This window comes from Leiobunum rupestre, chromosome 5 (genome assembly GCF_980474605.1).
Source record: "Leiobunum rupestre chromosome 5, qqLeiRupe1.1.hap1, whole genome shotgun sequence".
In the NCBI taxonomy this organism is placed as follows: Eukaryota; Metazoa; Arthropoda; class Arachnida; order Opiliones; family Sclerosomatidae; genus Leiobunum; species Leiobunum rupestre.
The window spans coordinates 40,357,946-40,373,310 of record NC_143388.1 but is presented as its reverse complement, the minus strand read 5'-3'; the positions used below and the strand labels follow the sequence as shown (position 1 = coordinate 40,373,310).

General features: G+C 31.7%; 1 protein-coding gene across 1 annotated transcript in view; it reads left to right on the top strand.

The window, feature by feature from the left end:
* The first annotated feature begins 179 nt into the window (after positions 1 to 179).
* Positions 180 to 15,365, top strand: part of LOC149944457 (E3 ubiquitin-protein ligase CHFR-like) — a 31,326-nt gene continuing 16,140 nt past the window's right edge. The window contains exons 1-11 of the mRNA XM_090175339.1: positions 180 to 312; positions 1,035 to 1,223; positions 2,539 to 2,678; positions 3,670 to 3,733; positions 6,250 to 6,302; positions 6,680 to 7,239; positions 8,014 to 8,089; positions 8,238 to 8,316; positions 8,374 to 8,438; positions 13,353 to 13,447; positions 14,238 to 14,332. Of these exons, the coding sequence (XP_090031465.1) occupies positions 1,055 to 1,223; positions 2,539 to 2,678; positions 3,670 to 3,733; positions 6,250 to 6,302; positions 6,680 to 7,239; positions 8,014 to 8,089; positions 8,238 to 8,316; positions 8,374 to 8,438; positions 13,353 to 13,447; positions 14,238 to 14,332 (1,396 nt within the window). The 5' untranslated portion in view covers positions 180 to 312; positions 1,035 to 1,054. The remainder of the gene's footprint in view (positions 313 to 1,034; positions 1,224 to 2,538; positions 2,679 to 3,669; positions 3,734 to 6,249; positions 6,303 to 6,679; positions 7,240 to 8,013; positions 8,090 to 8,237; positions 8,317 to 8,373; positions 8,439 to 13,352; positions 13,448 to 14,237; positions 14,333 to 15,365) is intronic.

Here is a 15,365-nt window from a genome sequence, read left to right as displayed (position 1 = left end):
GCCCGCAAATGGAACATAAAATGTTGATCAGAGCGATCTAGAGTGCTCGAGAGCAGTCAAATGGAAAACGCTATATGACTGCCACCGCCTTTTTTCCCACGCTGCTCTCAATTCGTTTAAAAAGCTGTCTGCTTCAATTTCCACAGCTCGAATTTTCTCCTCAACGCCCGCTGTCATTTCAATCATAGACGAAGAGGTTTCAATAAATATAAAACCGTATTCTCCTAATTGAAACTCGACGTGGGTTTTATTTTTTGTGGTATTTCATATCCCACTAGAAATGGGTTGCTGAATAAACTTCTAATTGATAAAGTATGAATTTTATTTATAATGTTCCTTGAATGTTAAGTGTTCTAATTTTAATTTTGTTGTACTCCTTCCTGTTAAAATAAGCTGAGTACCAGGACCAAGAGTAGGAAGGCCAAATCTTTCGTTAATTTGGTTAAAAAAGGACACGTGACAACGATATTAGATTTTGGTTCATTTTGCAGTGAAATAAGTTACATTTACCAGGTTTACGCACAGAAAGTATTAATTCTCAAAATTAAAATCAAACAAATGTTACTATTGGCTTCCACCGTAAATTTTTGCAAAATGATTTATCCTTGAATTTTAACCATTAAAATTAATTAAATAATTTAAATATTAGCAGATCCTATTCCTGCCTGAGTATAGTCTCCTGCCTCTTTATGCCTAATTCCTGTTTTCTAATAGCTGTGCTACTATGCCTAAATACAATTTAATTTCCCTCGCAGCCAGAGGAGCTGGCACTGGGTGAAAGCTCTGAACCACCCCTTCTGTGTTGAGTTTCTAAGTTAGCTCCGTTTTTTAGAGGGGTTTCTCCTTTCCATTAAAACTTGCTGAGGTTAACTTTAGTTATAAAGTCTTGGGAATAATTGGCTTCACAACTTTAGCGTAGCTGATAAATAATTCAATTTAGCAATTGAAATTGTTTCGCCATCATATAGTACCGAATTCACAAGTTAAACCACAAAATTTACGATATTTTTATGTGTAATATTTTTTGTTTCCAGGAAACATAAACACTCATATCATGTCTTGCGCTCCTTCTACGAGTACTGGAATTGCTGGTCATTCTAATGTTTGGGGAAATCTTTATATTAGAAAACCATCTAAAGCAGATAAATTGGAAGCTACTAATGATGAAAATGATTCAGTCATTCCTTTAATTGGTGAAAAATTTACCATCGGAAGAGCCAAAGGTATTGTCAGGATAAACAATCTTTTTACTTCCTTTTTTTAGACAATGCTAGAGAATTATCCTAAGATAATTAATAATCCAATATTAATAGCTTTAATGTTAGAGGCATTTTCCATATGCATCCACCTTTTTCTCAGCGTTTGCTTCCGCAATCTAGCGCACCATGAACTTCATGAGTGTTAATTTCTCTGAGAACTACATGCGTAATAAGTGTCGCCAGTTAAACAATGATGCGATGTATTTCGTATTATGGAAAATGCAGCTTAAAAATTTGAATCTATCCAATAACTTTGTTACATTAACTTCTGGAATAATGCTCATTTTCAGACAAAAACTGAGGTGCATGATGATGATTATTTATTAATTTATAATTAATAAAATATTAATTAGATAATTTATTTGAAAATCCTCCATTTTTACAATAAAATACTCAAAAAAATAAAACTATAGGAAATAACTTGTCACTCAATAGTTATTAAATTTGACCTGATTAAAAATAACTTTAAACTGAGGTCAGATTCAAACAATTTTTACTAAAACTTTTTTAGTACTTTTATATGAATGATTGTCTGTCACAGATTGATTGTGTAGTCAAAAGTTTCAGAAGAGGCATGTAAATGATTTTAGTTGACACACCCTTACCAAAAAATAAGTTGGATTTCAGTTTATATTTAGTTTGTATACACATTATTAGTTGCTATTAACTTGGTATTAAGTAGGCTCAAGTTGTCAGCATATTTCAAGTTACTAGTTGAAGGGTTAATAAGTTTTTATTCAGTTGGTAGGAAAATCGTTCTTTTTCTAAGTGTGTAATTAGTTGGTTTTTAGTAGTCAGGAAGTTTCATATTATTTTTAAGTTGGTTTTAATTAGTCAGGAAGTTACATATAATTTTTAAGTTGCTTTTAAGTAGTTAAATGTAAATGTTGATTCTGGTTTAGTTGGAAATAAGTTGATTAATAAAGACGATTTAAGTTATTTTTTAGTAGGAATTTGTCCCAAATACAAACTGAAAACCAAGTTGAAATACAAGTTGTCGTAAGTGGTTTTTAGCCAACTTATATTTTGGTAAGGGCAGACTCATTTAAAAAATGCCAAATGGCCATTGGAAGTGTTATGTTACTTATGTTCTATTTTGAAGGAATGTTGATTAGAGGAGCGTCAATTAAGGTCCTCCATGCAGTCAATTTTGTTAGGAACTGCTGTTGATTGCTCAAGCATATTTTAGATTGTTTGGTAAAAAATAATGGGAAATTTTATCTTCATTCACTAATATGTTCTGAAATATGTTATTCTTAAGCTTTTTTCTATATTTCAGATTGTAATTATGAGTTGAATAATAAACTAATTTCTAAGTGTCACTGCTACCTTAAGCCATTTGGTGATAGTGTTTATATCTATGATTCAAGTTCAAATGGCACTATTATTAATAGATGTGTAAAAATTACGAATGGACAAGTGAGTTAAATTTTAAAATTTATTTACTTTGAATTTTTTTACTAAGAATAGTAACTTGGTGTTCACTAATACCATATGTAATATAATCACTCGTAAGTATGCCTCAATAGCACGGGATATGACATATATTAAGTTCCTGACAAAAAATGTGTCTTAAATGGGCCATGGAATATAATGCTTTTCTGACTTTGACAATCTATAGTTAAGCTCGTGCCTTGCCATTACAAGATTTTGTTTCCATGGTAACCCTTTCAATGTAGCACAATGATTATAAGAATTTTGTCCATTAAAAATATTGGGGTGGATTGTGTCCGTTTCCCCACTTTTTGTTCTGTGTGAATCAAGGTGTCAATTAAATTTTTCTAGGGAAATCTTATACAGAGATAATTTATGAGTGATTATGTCACTTATGCTAATATAGGGTGTCCACTTAAACAATAATACAGGGTTAATTATTCAATATATCCTTTGGCTATGAAATTAGAAGTTTTCACATTACATGCCCTTACCAAAAAATAAGTTGGAATTTAGTTGGTATTTAGTTGGTATTTAGTTGGTATACACATTTTAGTTGACGTTAAGTTGTTTTAAGTAGGCTCAAGTGGTCAGAATATTTCAATAAACTAGTTAAAGGGGTAATAAGTTGTTATTAAGTTGTTATTAAGTTGATGGGAAAATACTTTTTTCTTTAAGTTGGTAATTAGTTGGTTTTTAGTGGTCAGAAAATTAAATATTATTGGTAATTTGGTTTTAAGTTGGTATTTAGTTGTTTTTAAGTTGGTATTTGTTCCAAATACGAACTTAAATTATTTCCTAGACCACTTATTTTTTGGTAAGGGTGGGATCATTGCATAAAGAAAATTCAAATGACTTTGTACCATTTCTTGAAGGTGGTTCAAAAATTAACATGCAAACCCTTGAATTAGTGAACACTGTGTATAGTAGAACTAGAAACATTTATGAACCACCCAAATAATTTTTTTTAATTTAGAGTCATGTTTTACAAGATGGTGATGAAATTTATCCGATTAACAAGAAAGACCATCCTGATAAAGGTAAAGACCATATTGAATTTAAAGCATATTTTTTGGTAGTATAATTTTTTATTTCTAACACAAGCTTATAGAGCGCTAAACCTCCAAAAAAATGTATACACCCTTTTGTTGAAAAGCTACCGCTACTTATTAATTTATCAGTCTTCTTACACTAAATACATGTCATTAATTATCCTCTCTTCCGGTGTTCCACGCATTGTAACCCGGTAGCCTGAATTAACGGCTTTAAAATTCGCTTGATGACTTAGGCCTAAGGTGGTGACTTGGATCGTGCAACGAAAACTGTTAGCTCCCTATTCCAACTTATGCAGGTACATATGAATCCTTCAGTTTCCCCTTTTCATAAAAACTTGTAGAGGTTATTGGTAATAGTGAGTTTAGGGAGCTGTTAACTGGTCCAGTGTTCTTTTGAAACCAGGTTACTAGGCCTTTAATAACAGGCTTGCTCCATTCTAAAACTAGATAGCCATTCACTTAGTACCAGGTATGTTCCGTTATGAAACCAGGCGGCTACCCATTTAAAACCATTCCTGTAAATTCAGAAACTCTTTTGCTACACATTTAAAACCAGCCCTTTACTTTTGGAAATGGTCCAATGAGCTGTACGCATTATATACAATAGGCACTAAAGGAATTCTTATTGTTTACGTCGACGACATAATCTTTCTGGCTAGAGATGCGAAGACCATGCAAGACATTGTAAAGATTTTGAAAACACGTTTTGACATAAATGACCTAGGAGAACTCAAATATTTCCTTGGAATCTAATTTGAACACACGAATGGGCATATGATAATACAATCAAAGCAGGTATATAACAAAGATCGCAAAGGAATATAACATAACCAACAATCCCAAAGCGAAAATGCCTTTACCAATGGGCGTATCATTAACAAAGAGAAACTGCTCAGAGAGTGAACATTTGGAAACATTGTATAGAAGAATTGTCGGAATTTTTTCGTACCTCTCAATGTGAACGACACCTGATGTCCTGGGGAAATGAGCATGTTCTCATAAAACCCCAGTAGGAAACATTATAAGTACGCATTGGGTGTTTTGAACTACGCCTGCTCTGCCAGCGAATATGGACTAAACTATTGCCGTGTAAATACTTGTGCACTCGAAGTTCAATCAGATGCATCATACGTGTCTGATGAAGATGACAGGAAGTCCACTAGTGGGTTATTCGTTAACATCCAGGTGGAATCTGGTGAGTTAATTGGCAATCAACCAAGCAAGAGACGGTGGCACTTGCCAGTATGGAGTCAGAACACATGGCAAGAGATCTTATTTGGCTAAATAATATCATTATTGAAATTAATCCTTTCTGTAATAGTTTAGGTGATATTTAGAAACCGTTATTATTGTGCGACAAAAAATCAGCTTTATATTTTTCCGCTAGTAGAATAGAAAACAACTGAATCAAATTAAACTTGCAACACCATTTTGTAAGATATAATCTATAGAAAGGTTTATTTAATTTAGCGTACTAAAAATAACTTAGCTGACATTTTTACAAAATTTTTTCCCACAGAGAATGGTTATTGATTTCTGTTTAATAATTAGATTAATTTAACAATTTTTGAAAATCATAATAAATTACGGGGAAGTGTTGAAATAAGTTGACTTTGACCCCTGTAGAATATTAGGGCGACCTCTAGTGAAAACTATAGGTTGTCTTATATGAGCTAGTTGGCTGTCAGCCAGTTCCTTCTGAGTATGTCGATGTGATGGGTCATGCTAGAAGCTGGTATGCCAATACTAATGTATTATATGTAAATAGTTAATGTTTGATAACTTAATAAATTAACCAGTTGATATTAAAGAGCAAGCCTGATTATTATTACTTTCCAACAGAATTGGCTGTCAACAGATTTGCACTAAATGTTTTTTTTTCTGCTTTTTGGAATGATCAGTTTATTGCACAATCCATTTACAAATGTATTCTGCCCCTTACCAAAAAATAAGTTGGCTAAAAACCACTTAGGACAACTTGAATTTCAACTTGGTTTTCAGTTTGTATTTGGGACAAATGCCTACTTAAAAATAACTTAAATCCTCTTTATTAATCAACTTATTTCCAACTAAACCAGAATCAACATTTACATTTAACTACTTAAAAGCAACTTAAAAATATTATATAATTTCCTGACTACTAAAAACCATCTAATTACAAACTTAGCAAAAGCAGTATTTTCCTACCAACTGAATAACAACTTATTACCCCTTTAATAGTAACTTGAAATATGCTGACAACTTGAGCCTACTTAATACCAACTCAATATCAACTAATAATGTGTATACAAACTGAAATCCAACTTATTTTTTGGTAAGGGGCTGCTAAGAAGGATAATCTAGTACATTAAACATGTGAAAAATAATACACTAATTGGCTGTAGCTGCTTTTATTTAATTTCTGCTTTACAAGAGTGGTCTTTTTTTTATTATTTTTCACATGTTCTCACCACTCCAAGCTATTTTAATTCCCCTCATAAAGGTGTTTCTTTCTACTGTAGATATCTGCTTGATTTTTCGTTCCTGTGCTAAACACCCAGCGAATTATCATGAAGTAAGACTTTTAAACTTATTATACTCTTTATTTTTCAACCATTAGCATAGGAATAAGTTTTAAAGCCTCGATCTTTATAAATAGGCTACTAATAATAATAATAATTTGGTGTCAAGAGCTTTTCTGTTCCCTTACCAAAAAATAAGTTGGGTATTAAGTTGGTTTTAAGTTGTCAGCATTTTTCAATAAACTAGTTAAAGGGATAATAAGTGGATATTTAGTTGGCAGTATGGTTTTAGTTGGTAATAAGTTGTTTTTATGTATGGTTTTAGTTAGTATTTAGTTGGTATTTGTCCCAAATACAAACTTAAAACCAAGTTCCTAGACCACTTAATTTTTGGTAAGGGATTAGCCATTCATAATATTGATTATTACAGAAAAGTAATAAAAGGATCAAGCTTGAACCAAATGACTGTGATAGTGAGATTATTAATGATACGATGAAAGAAGATGCAACTGATGAATACAATATTGAAGATGATCAAAGTAAAGAAAAAAATGCTTCAACAAATATTATTTCAAAAATAGTTTGTGATACAGAGGATACTGTAAAACAGAATGCTTCTTCTACGTGTGTGGCTGAAAGAGAAACATTTTTCTCTAAATGTGTTAAAGCTGAGACATCTGACCAACCAGTGGCACAAGAACCAACAGGGACAAAACACACAAACTTCACTACTGTAGTTGTAAAAGCAGAACAACAATCAGTTGAAATAATGGACAGTGAGTTGTCAGATAATACTCAACCATTAACTGATGAAATGCCATCAGATGACCTGCCTGAAGTTAGTGAAAGTAAAAATAGTAATAAACAGATTGATAAACAGGCGGCTAATTCTGTTAGTACAAATTGTTCTGCAATTGCAAATGATAGAGATGGGATTGAAGAGACACTACAGTGTAGTTTGTGCATAGACATTCTTCATGAACCTGTTTGGTAAGCAATGTTTTTTTTACTTGGTTTGCATAGTTTCAGTAGTGCTTTCAAACCTTGGAATGTGAGTAGGTATGTAGTATTTGCATTTTATTTAATGTTTTCCTTGGTTTTTAGTTAGATGTTTTCCCTGTTATTTTTTAAATCAGCAGCAGAGATTGGGCCTAGGTAAAATAATACTTTCAGGCCTCAAGAGAGCTGTTATTATTAGTGCTGAGAAACTAAAGTTAAACATCAACTCATGGCACTGAGAGAATCAAAGAGTAGTAACTACAATTGCTGTAGTTGTACATTTAAAAATTACGTCTTCAGAAAAAGTTATGCTAGTTAGAAAAACAATACAATCTAAATCTAAATGCGCTTGTGGCAATGAGAGCGCAATTTTTGACCTGGCAAAGTTTCTCTATTTGCTGGCTGGGGAATTCAGATTCTTGATCTCTTGGTTGCTTTCATGGTAATTAAAAGCCTGCTGCAGTGTAAATTTTTCACTAGGTACGTTAAAAACAAGTATTAGCCCCTGTTACCAGATTTTTTAAACTCATTTTAAGGAACCTTTTCTGCCAAAATTAAAAAAAAGGGTTGTGCGTGGCTCCCTTATTCATTTTGGCAGCTCCATAATCAATTGATATTACTACCTTCAGTCTTCCTCGGGTTTACAGTATTTTGTGTGTAGTAAAATGTTGTGCTACTATTTAGTAAGCTTCCTCTTTATTGAAATATTATTTGAGTAGTCATAAAAATTCGTTCATTACAAAACACTTACTTTTCTTCCTTTAGTTTACAACCTTGTTTGCACTGTTATTGTGCTGGATGCTATTCCCAGTGGATGAAAAAGTCCCCCAATTGCCCTCAGGTTAGTTTTTTTTTATTTTAAAGATAAATTTCAGAATTAATCCTTTGTGGATTTTTTAGCAATACACAAAAAGTGGTGTTTGAACCCACCTTAGATATTTCATGAAGCAAATTGTTATAGAGGAATTGAAAAAATATAATTTTTTCAGTGCAGGCTGTTTGTTGAATCTCTTGCAAAGAATCACATCGTTAGTAATTTGGTTGAAGCATATCTGCGGAGCAACCCAGGTAATATAATAAGTTAGAAAAACATTTTTGGATAGTTAAAAACATTTTTTCTCTTAGAAAAACAACGAAGTGCCTCTGATGTTGACAAGTTACATCAATTAAACACAATTGAAAACGATTTTGTAAGTAATTTTTTTTATGCTTAATAATGTAATTATAGTCTAGCTTTATAGTCAGTTTTAGTACACGCAACATATCCAAACCTAACTTGGCACGAATATTGACTATCTCTTAAAACATATCTAACCCACAAATGAAATACCAATACGTATTGAAAATACATGTATATTTAAAAAGTTTCAAATTTGTTGTAAAACTGCGTGCGGTTCACAAATCATATAATGCGTTCTAAATTCTTTTTAATGATTATTAATTTGTTGGATATAGTCAAGGAGACCTGAATCTGCTTGAGCACTTTTAGCAGGATTTGATTTTTTTTTAACTGCAGCACTTTAAGCAGGGTTTTATTATTTTTAAATTGCTTTATTTGATTTAAAACGGATTTTTATTATTTTTTTTGATTTCCTTTGATTTTTTTAAAGATTTTATGCTTATTTTTCTTCACAAAATTCATTAATAACTTGCGGTTCACAAATCATATAATGCGTTCTAAATTCTTTTTAATGATTATTAATTTGTTGGATATAGTCAAGGAGACCTGAATCTGCTTGAGCACTTTTAGCAGGATTTGAATTTTTTTTTAACTGCAGCACTTTAAGCAGGGTTTTATTATTTTTAAATTGCTTTATTTGATTTAAAACGGATTTTTATTATTTTTTTTTTGATTTCCTTTGATTTTTTTAAAGATTTTATGCTTATTTTTCTTCACAAAATTCATTAATAACTTGAGGGCATCGTTATTGTAAACTAAAATTTAAATTAATCTTCAATAAATTAAATTATTAATAAAATATTAATTGAGTTTGGTCATAATTGATATTGCTAGATAACTTTCGTACATTTTCATAATATCATTGAAGTATATAATAGGTGATTTATTTTGATTTTTTTAAATCACTTGTGAATCAAATCGCTTTATGCATATAGAGGCGAACAAATTGTGAAAACCTTAAAGAGATAGTGTCAGAATTGTCTACGTATATGAAGTTTTTTCATAACTTATTTAAAAATATATTAAGAAAAATATAGTTATAAAGCATTTGGTTTAAATATAAATATTCACGATTAATTTCAAATTTTAAAATGGAAAGATAGCGTAACTTTTTTTTTAACACATACTGTCTACGTCATAGATAGGTTGATTTTTATTGGTTGCTACTAGAGCAAGCTGGAGATAGAATTTTTAGGGGATTACAGGAGGAAATTTTACTCCCATAGCTTTCTTGTGATCCGAGTTTCCCGCTTTCGCACGCTTTAAGACACTCATTCGATGGAAAGTAATGGAAAGATAAGCCACTTTTGTCGTTATTATTACTGCAGGAAGGAACTGCACTGTGGCGCCCACGGTCTTCGGTGCTTTCGGTGGCATCTTTCCGTAGAATATAAATATTGTTATAATGACTACGTATAAGAAATAATGATATAATTTATAAACAATACCTTGTTATCGATTTTTTCTTCAATTTCTACTTTGAAAATAATATTTTTACACGTAGCCGGCTCGTGAAGTCTTGATTCGAGAATCTCGAACCGCGTGGTCCGCGAGAAGAAAGTCAAAAAACGCGCTAACAAATCCTCTACGTGATAGCCCTTACCAAAAAATAAGTTGGCTAAAAAATATTTAAACTTGGTTTTAAGTAGGTTTTAAGTTGGTATTTGAGACAAATACCAACTTAAAACCTACTTAAAACCTACTTAAAACCTACTTAAAACCTACTTAAAACCAACTAGAAGTAGACTTAAAACCAACTCTGATTTTGCTTAATGGAGGCAACTTAAAACCAACTTAAAACCAACTTGAAACTTGCTTAATAAAGACTACTTAAAACTTACTTAATAAAGACAACTTAAAGCCAACTTGAAACTTACTTAGTAAAGACAACAACATGTTTAGTGGGTGGCCTACCACCAGGGTATTTGCACTGCAGGCAAGTCAATATAAAGGCGGACTGACAGAAGCAAACCTAGGCCTTTAAACCACTTAACAACTACTAAAATATACATATACATACTCCCTTTAAAACTATATATTAAGTTGGGCGCAAAAGCGGCTAAATACCCCGGGCGCCATTTTCTCTCGCTACGCCTCTGCTGGAACAACACTAGTCACAAGCATGAAATGTGCCCGAAATATTCTGTTAAAGAGCGACCCTTGGACGGATCGTTACAAAGTACCCTCGTAGGTTCTTAGAAATATAAATACGTTCTTTGCATATTTGGACGAGCGTAGTTATTTAGTAGAAAAATATTCGTCAAAACATTTTAAACCTTCTCGCGATACAAGCACAAACTTAAAGCCAACTTAAAACCAACTTAAAACCAACTTAAAAATAATATGAAATTTTCCGACCACTTAAAACCAACTAATTACCAACTTAGAAAAAATAAGAATTTTCCAGCCTACTTAAAACCTACTTAAAACCAACTTAAAACCAACTTATTACCCCTTTAACTAGTTTCTTGAAATATGCTGGCAACTTGAGCCTACTTAAAACCAACTTAATATCAACTAAAATGTGTAAACCAACTAAAAGCCAACTAAAAACCAACTTATTTTTTGGTAAGGGAGTAGTAAAAGACTACTGGAAATTCGCCGCCGCTCGAGCGCGGCGAAATCGACCAAATTCATGACATCAACAATCTGTAAAGTTTTGACGCAGCTATTGAAATACCATTATTTTACATTAAAATTTTAACTAAATACTAATTGAAAGTGCTAATATGTATATATATTCGGATTCAGGACTTAAAAATCTATCGTAACTTGTAAGCCAAAGAACAAAATTTTAAATTAATCTGAGTTGGCACTATCTCTTTAAATAAAAGGTATCAAAAGTGTATATTATTTGTAAAATAGATTTATTTGAACTAATAACAGCACTGGATCCTTAGTGGTAGGTATGAAAAATTTCTAACAATTATAGTTTTAAATAGGCCAGTATCTATGAAATGATACCGAAAAACATTTCGTCAATTTTTAGTGTTAGGGGGTCCAGCGAGAAACATAAGCACCAAATGCAGTATCAAATATTTAAGTTCTTTTCTCTAGCACATGGCATATTCTTTAACAGTTCAGTAAAAATACCAGAATAAATTAAGTACATTTCTACCAACAGTTATGTAAAAATGGGCCTAGATCTCTTTTACTGTAAGAAATGCACCCTTACCGAAAAATAAGTTGGCTAAAACCCACTTACGACAACTTGTATTTCAACTTGGTTTTCAGTTTGTATTTGGGACAAATGCCTACTAAAAATAACTTAAATCCTCTTTATTAATCAACTTATTTCCAACTAAACCAGAATCAACTTTTACATTTAACTACTTAAAACCAACTTAAAAATAATATGTAACTTCCTGACTACTAAAAACCAACTAATTACAAAATTAGCAAAAGAAGTATTTTCCTACCAACCGAATAACAACTTATTACCCCTTCAACTAGTAACTTGAAATATGCTGACAACTTGAGCTTACTTAATACCAAGTTAATATCAATTAATAATGTGTATACAAACTAAATACAAACTGAAATCCAACTTATTTTTTGGTAAGGGCAATGTAATATTGGCTACCATGGATATGTATAGATCTACTAATGTGTAAATTATTTCATAGATAGACTCTTTTTTGTTACAGAAATAATATCAAAATTTACACCTTTCCTCATTTGCCAATACTTAGAAAAAAAATTTCTACAAATTTTTTTTCTACCTAAAATCAAGAAATAGAACCAGGAATTCCAAAAGAATAAATAGAAACTTGTTGATTTTGGTAGCTTTCCTAAACAAAATTTTAAATGGCCATGCAGTAGTGGTAATTTCAACCAAAAGTAGATTGTAATTAGCTTATACATGTATAGGGCATGTTAACTTATACCTTATTTTGTAATTTGAATTTATCAGCCTTAGATTGCAATAGAGGTTCAGTTTGGGCCATGGATATAAATGAAGTGATAGAAGTTTATATTATTTGATATAATTTTGAATGGAAAATATTGGCAAAATAACTGATCTGACTAGCTAGTTTCCTATTAACGTTTTGTTTGTTTTCTATTCTGAAATCAACAGTTTGAAGGGTCAGAATACTGATAAATATGCGAATCAGTTTGCAGAAATTATAAAAAATTCAATGGCCGTTATTTCTAAACAAAAAATTATTACAAAAATTTACAAAATGATTCAAGAAATAATTTTTTTAATCGAAAATGAAACCCCGTATAATGCTACCACTCAACCTGATTTGTGTAGAATCGTTTTTTAATAATATTTATTCTGAGTAGGCTATGTCCACTTTTTAGCCTCTTCCTCTAGTATAGAAGAAAGAGGCTGTTATTTTTGCTCCCGATGTATTCGGTGTGGTGGTGAATAATACAAAGGAAGCTATAGGTCTGTATATACCCTTACCAAAAAATGAGTTGTCTAGGAAATACTTTAAGTTGGTTTTAAGTTTGTATTTGAGACAAATACCATCTAAAAACCTACTAAATTAAAAACCAACTAATTACCATCTTAAAGAAAAAAGTATTTTCCCACCAACTTAATAACAACTTATTCCCTTTAACTAGTTTATTGAAATATGCTGACCACTTGAGCCTACTTAAAACCAACTCAATGTCAACTAAAATGTGTATACCCACTAAAATCCAACTTATTTTGGTAAGGGTAGTCTATAGCTCCGTATAAGTTCCCGGGAATCAACGAATTCTCTTCAAAGGCGCTCAATATAAATTTATTTAAGGCGTCATTCGCTGGCATTAGTTCTCTCTATCTACCTATGCCAGTGCTGAGCCACAGTTTTTAATTAAAGGGGTAAAATCAAGAGTGCTAGAAGGAAGAGGCTACTATTGTGGCTGTGCCATCCTTTTTTGGGTTGGTTTTCAATTCCTGTGATTACATTTTTAATATTACCTTTAGGTACATTTTTCAAGGGACTCCGATTCTATTGGATCTGAAAGCGACTCCACAGATGATGGATGTAATGCAAGTTTGGTGCATTCTGACTCTTTGAGGTATCTATTGAGGTTTTCAAAAATGATTTTTTTCAGTGCTTCTAATTTTTTTAATGGTTTTAACAGTTCGATATTCTGGCTCATTTCTTTACCTCTTTACACACAATCCTAGAGGATTATTATTATTATCATCAATTACAAATAGCCTGCTCTCGCCAGCATAGTTAACATATGTGAGATTGGGGCCCCGAAAGTGGGACGTTGGCCCGTTTTACTAATTGTTGGCGATTTAATCTAGCAATTTTTGACTTTATGTGCACATTAATTTTTTAAATTAAGACCGACTTTGTTGTAAATTATATTTTTAATTAGTACTGATTATTTGTTAACTTCATTTTGGTTGCATAAACAAATTTTAATTTTAAGTGAGATTTCTGGCCAGTTCACGGGACCCAACCGATCAGCGTACCCGCTATTGTGGTTTTTTAATTTCGTACTAATTGATACAGGCGCCATCTAACTCAAAAAAATTTGTGCGTGTTTCACTTTTTTTTCTTGGGAAGTTGGGTTTGTGTTTCGCTACTTTATTTTCAAAACCAGGTTACTTGAAAAATTATTTTTCTATAAAATTCCTCTTGGTTTCTAAGTGATTGGATATTTGTTCAAATTTAAATTTAATATTTTAAATATAGTGCATACATTGGGGGATTGTGTGTACTTAAATGTTCGTGACATCTTGTTTCTTCTTGTCAAATCTACATAATTCATGGTTCTGCCCTTTGATAAAAGACTAATGTATTACTCATCTCTCCTTTTTATAACTTGTTTACTGATTTATTTTTTCCTTAAGCGGCTCTTGTCTTCAGTGTCCGAAAAAAAACAAAAGTAAAATTTCAGTCAGAAGAACTGATAATTTAGGCCGCCCTAGCACTTCTACTAATACAGGTATGTTTATTTGATTTCCGTATCAGTATTTTTCGTGTCATTTTAAAATGGTAAACATTATCTCATATTGGGCTCTTCAAAGCAGTGTTATTCCCCTTACCAAAAAAATAAGTTGGCTAAAAACCACTTACGACAACTTGTATTTCAACTTGGTTTTCAGTTTGTATTTGGGACAAATGCCTACTAAAAATAACTTAAATCCTCTTTATTAATCAACTTATTTCCAACCAAACCAGAATCAACATTTACATTTAACTACTTGAAAGCAACTTCAATCCTACTAGGGAAACATCTAAAAACCAACTTAAAAATAATATGTAATTTCCTGACTACTAAAAACCATCTAATTACAAACTTAGCAAAAGAAGTATTTTTCTACCAACTGAATAACAACTTATTACCCCTTCAACTAGTAACTTGAAATAGGCTGACAACTTGAGCCTACTTATTACCAAGTTAATATCAACTAATAATGTGTATACAAACTAAATACAAACTGAAATCCAACTTATTTTTTGCTAAGGGTCAACCCATCAGCCCATTCTATGAAAAAATGTTACTATTCAAACACTTCAAAAAGATGGAATTGATTTGAGTGAAACTAAGTATAACATTAACATTCATAAGTAAGAGATTCTAAACTTTAGTGATGGTGAGTTATCATCATCTGATAATAAAGGTTTTAAAAAAGCCAAAACAAAACATAGCACGGCTGACGTCCCTTACCAAAAAATAAGTTGGCTTTTAGTTTGTATTTAGTTGGTATACACATTTTAGTTGGTATTAAGTTGGGGTTAAGTTGTCAGCATTTTTCAATAATCTAGTTAAAGGGGTAATAAGTGGATATTAAGTTGGCAGTATGGTATAGTTGGTAATAAGTTGTTTTTATGTATGGTTTTTAGTTAGTATTTAGTTGGTATTTGTCCCAAATACAAACTTAAAACCAAGTTCCTAGACCACTTAATTTTTGGTAAGGGGACGTTCTTCCAGGTCACGTTAGGGATTGAGAGAGACTAATTACATGGAGGGTAAT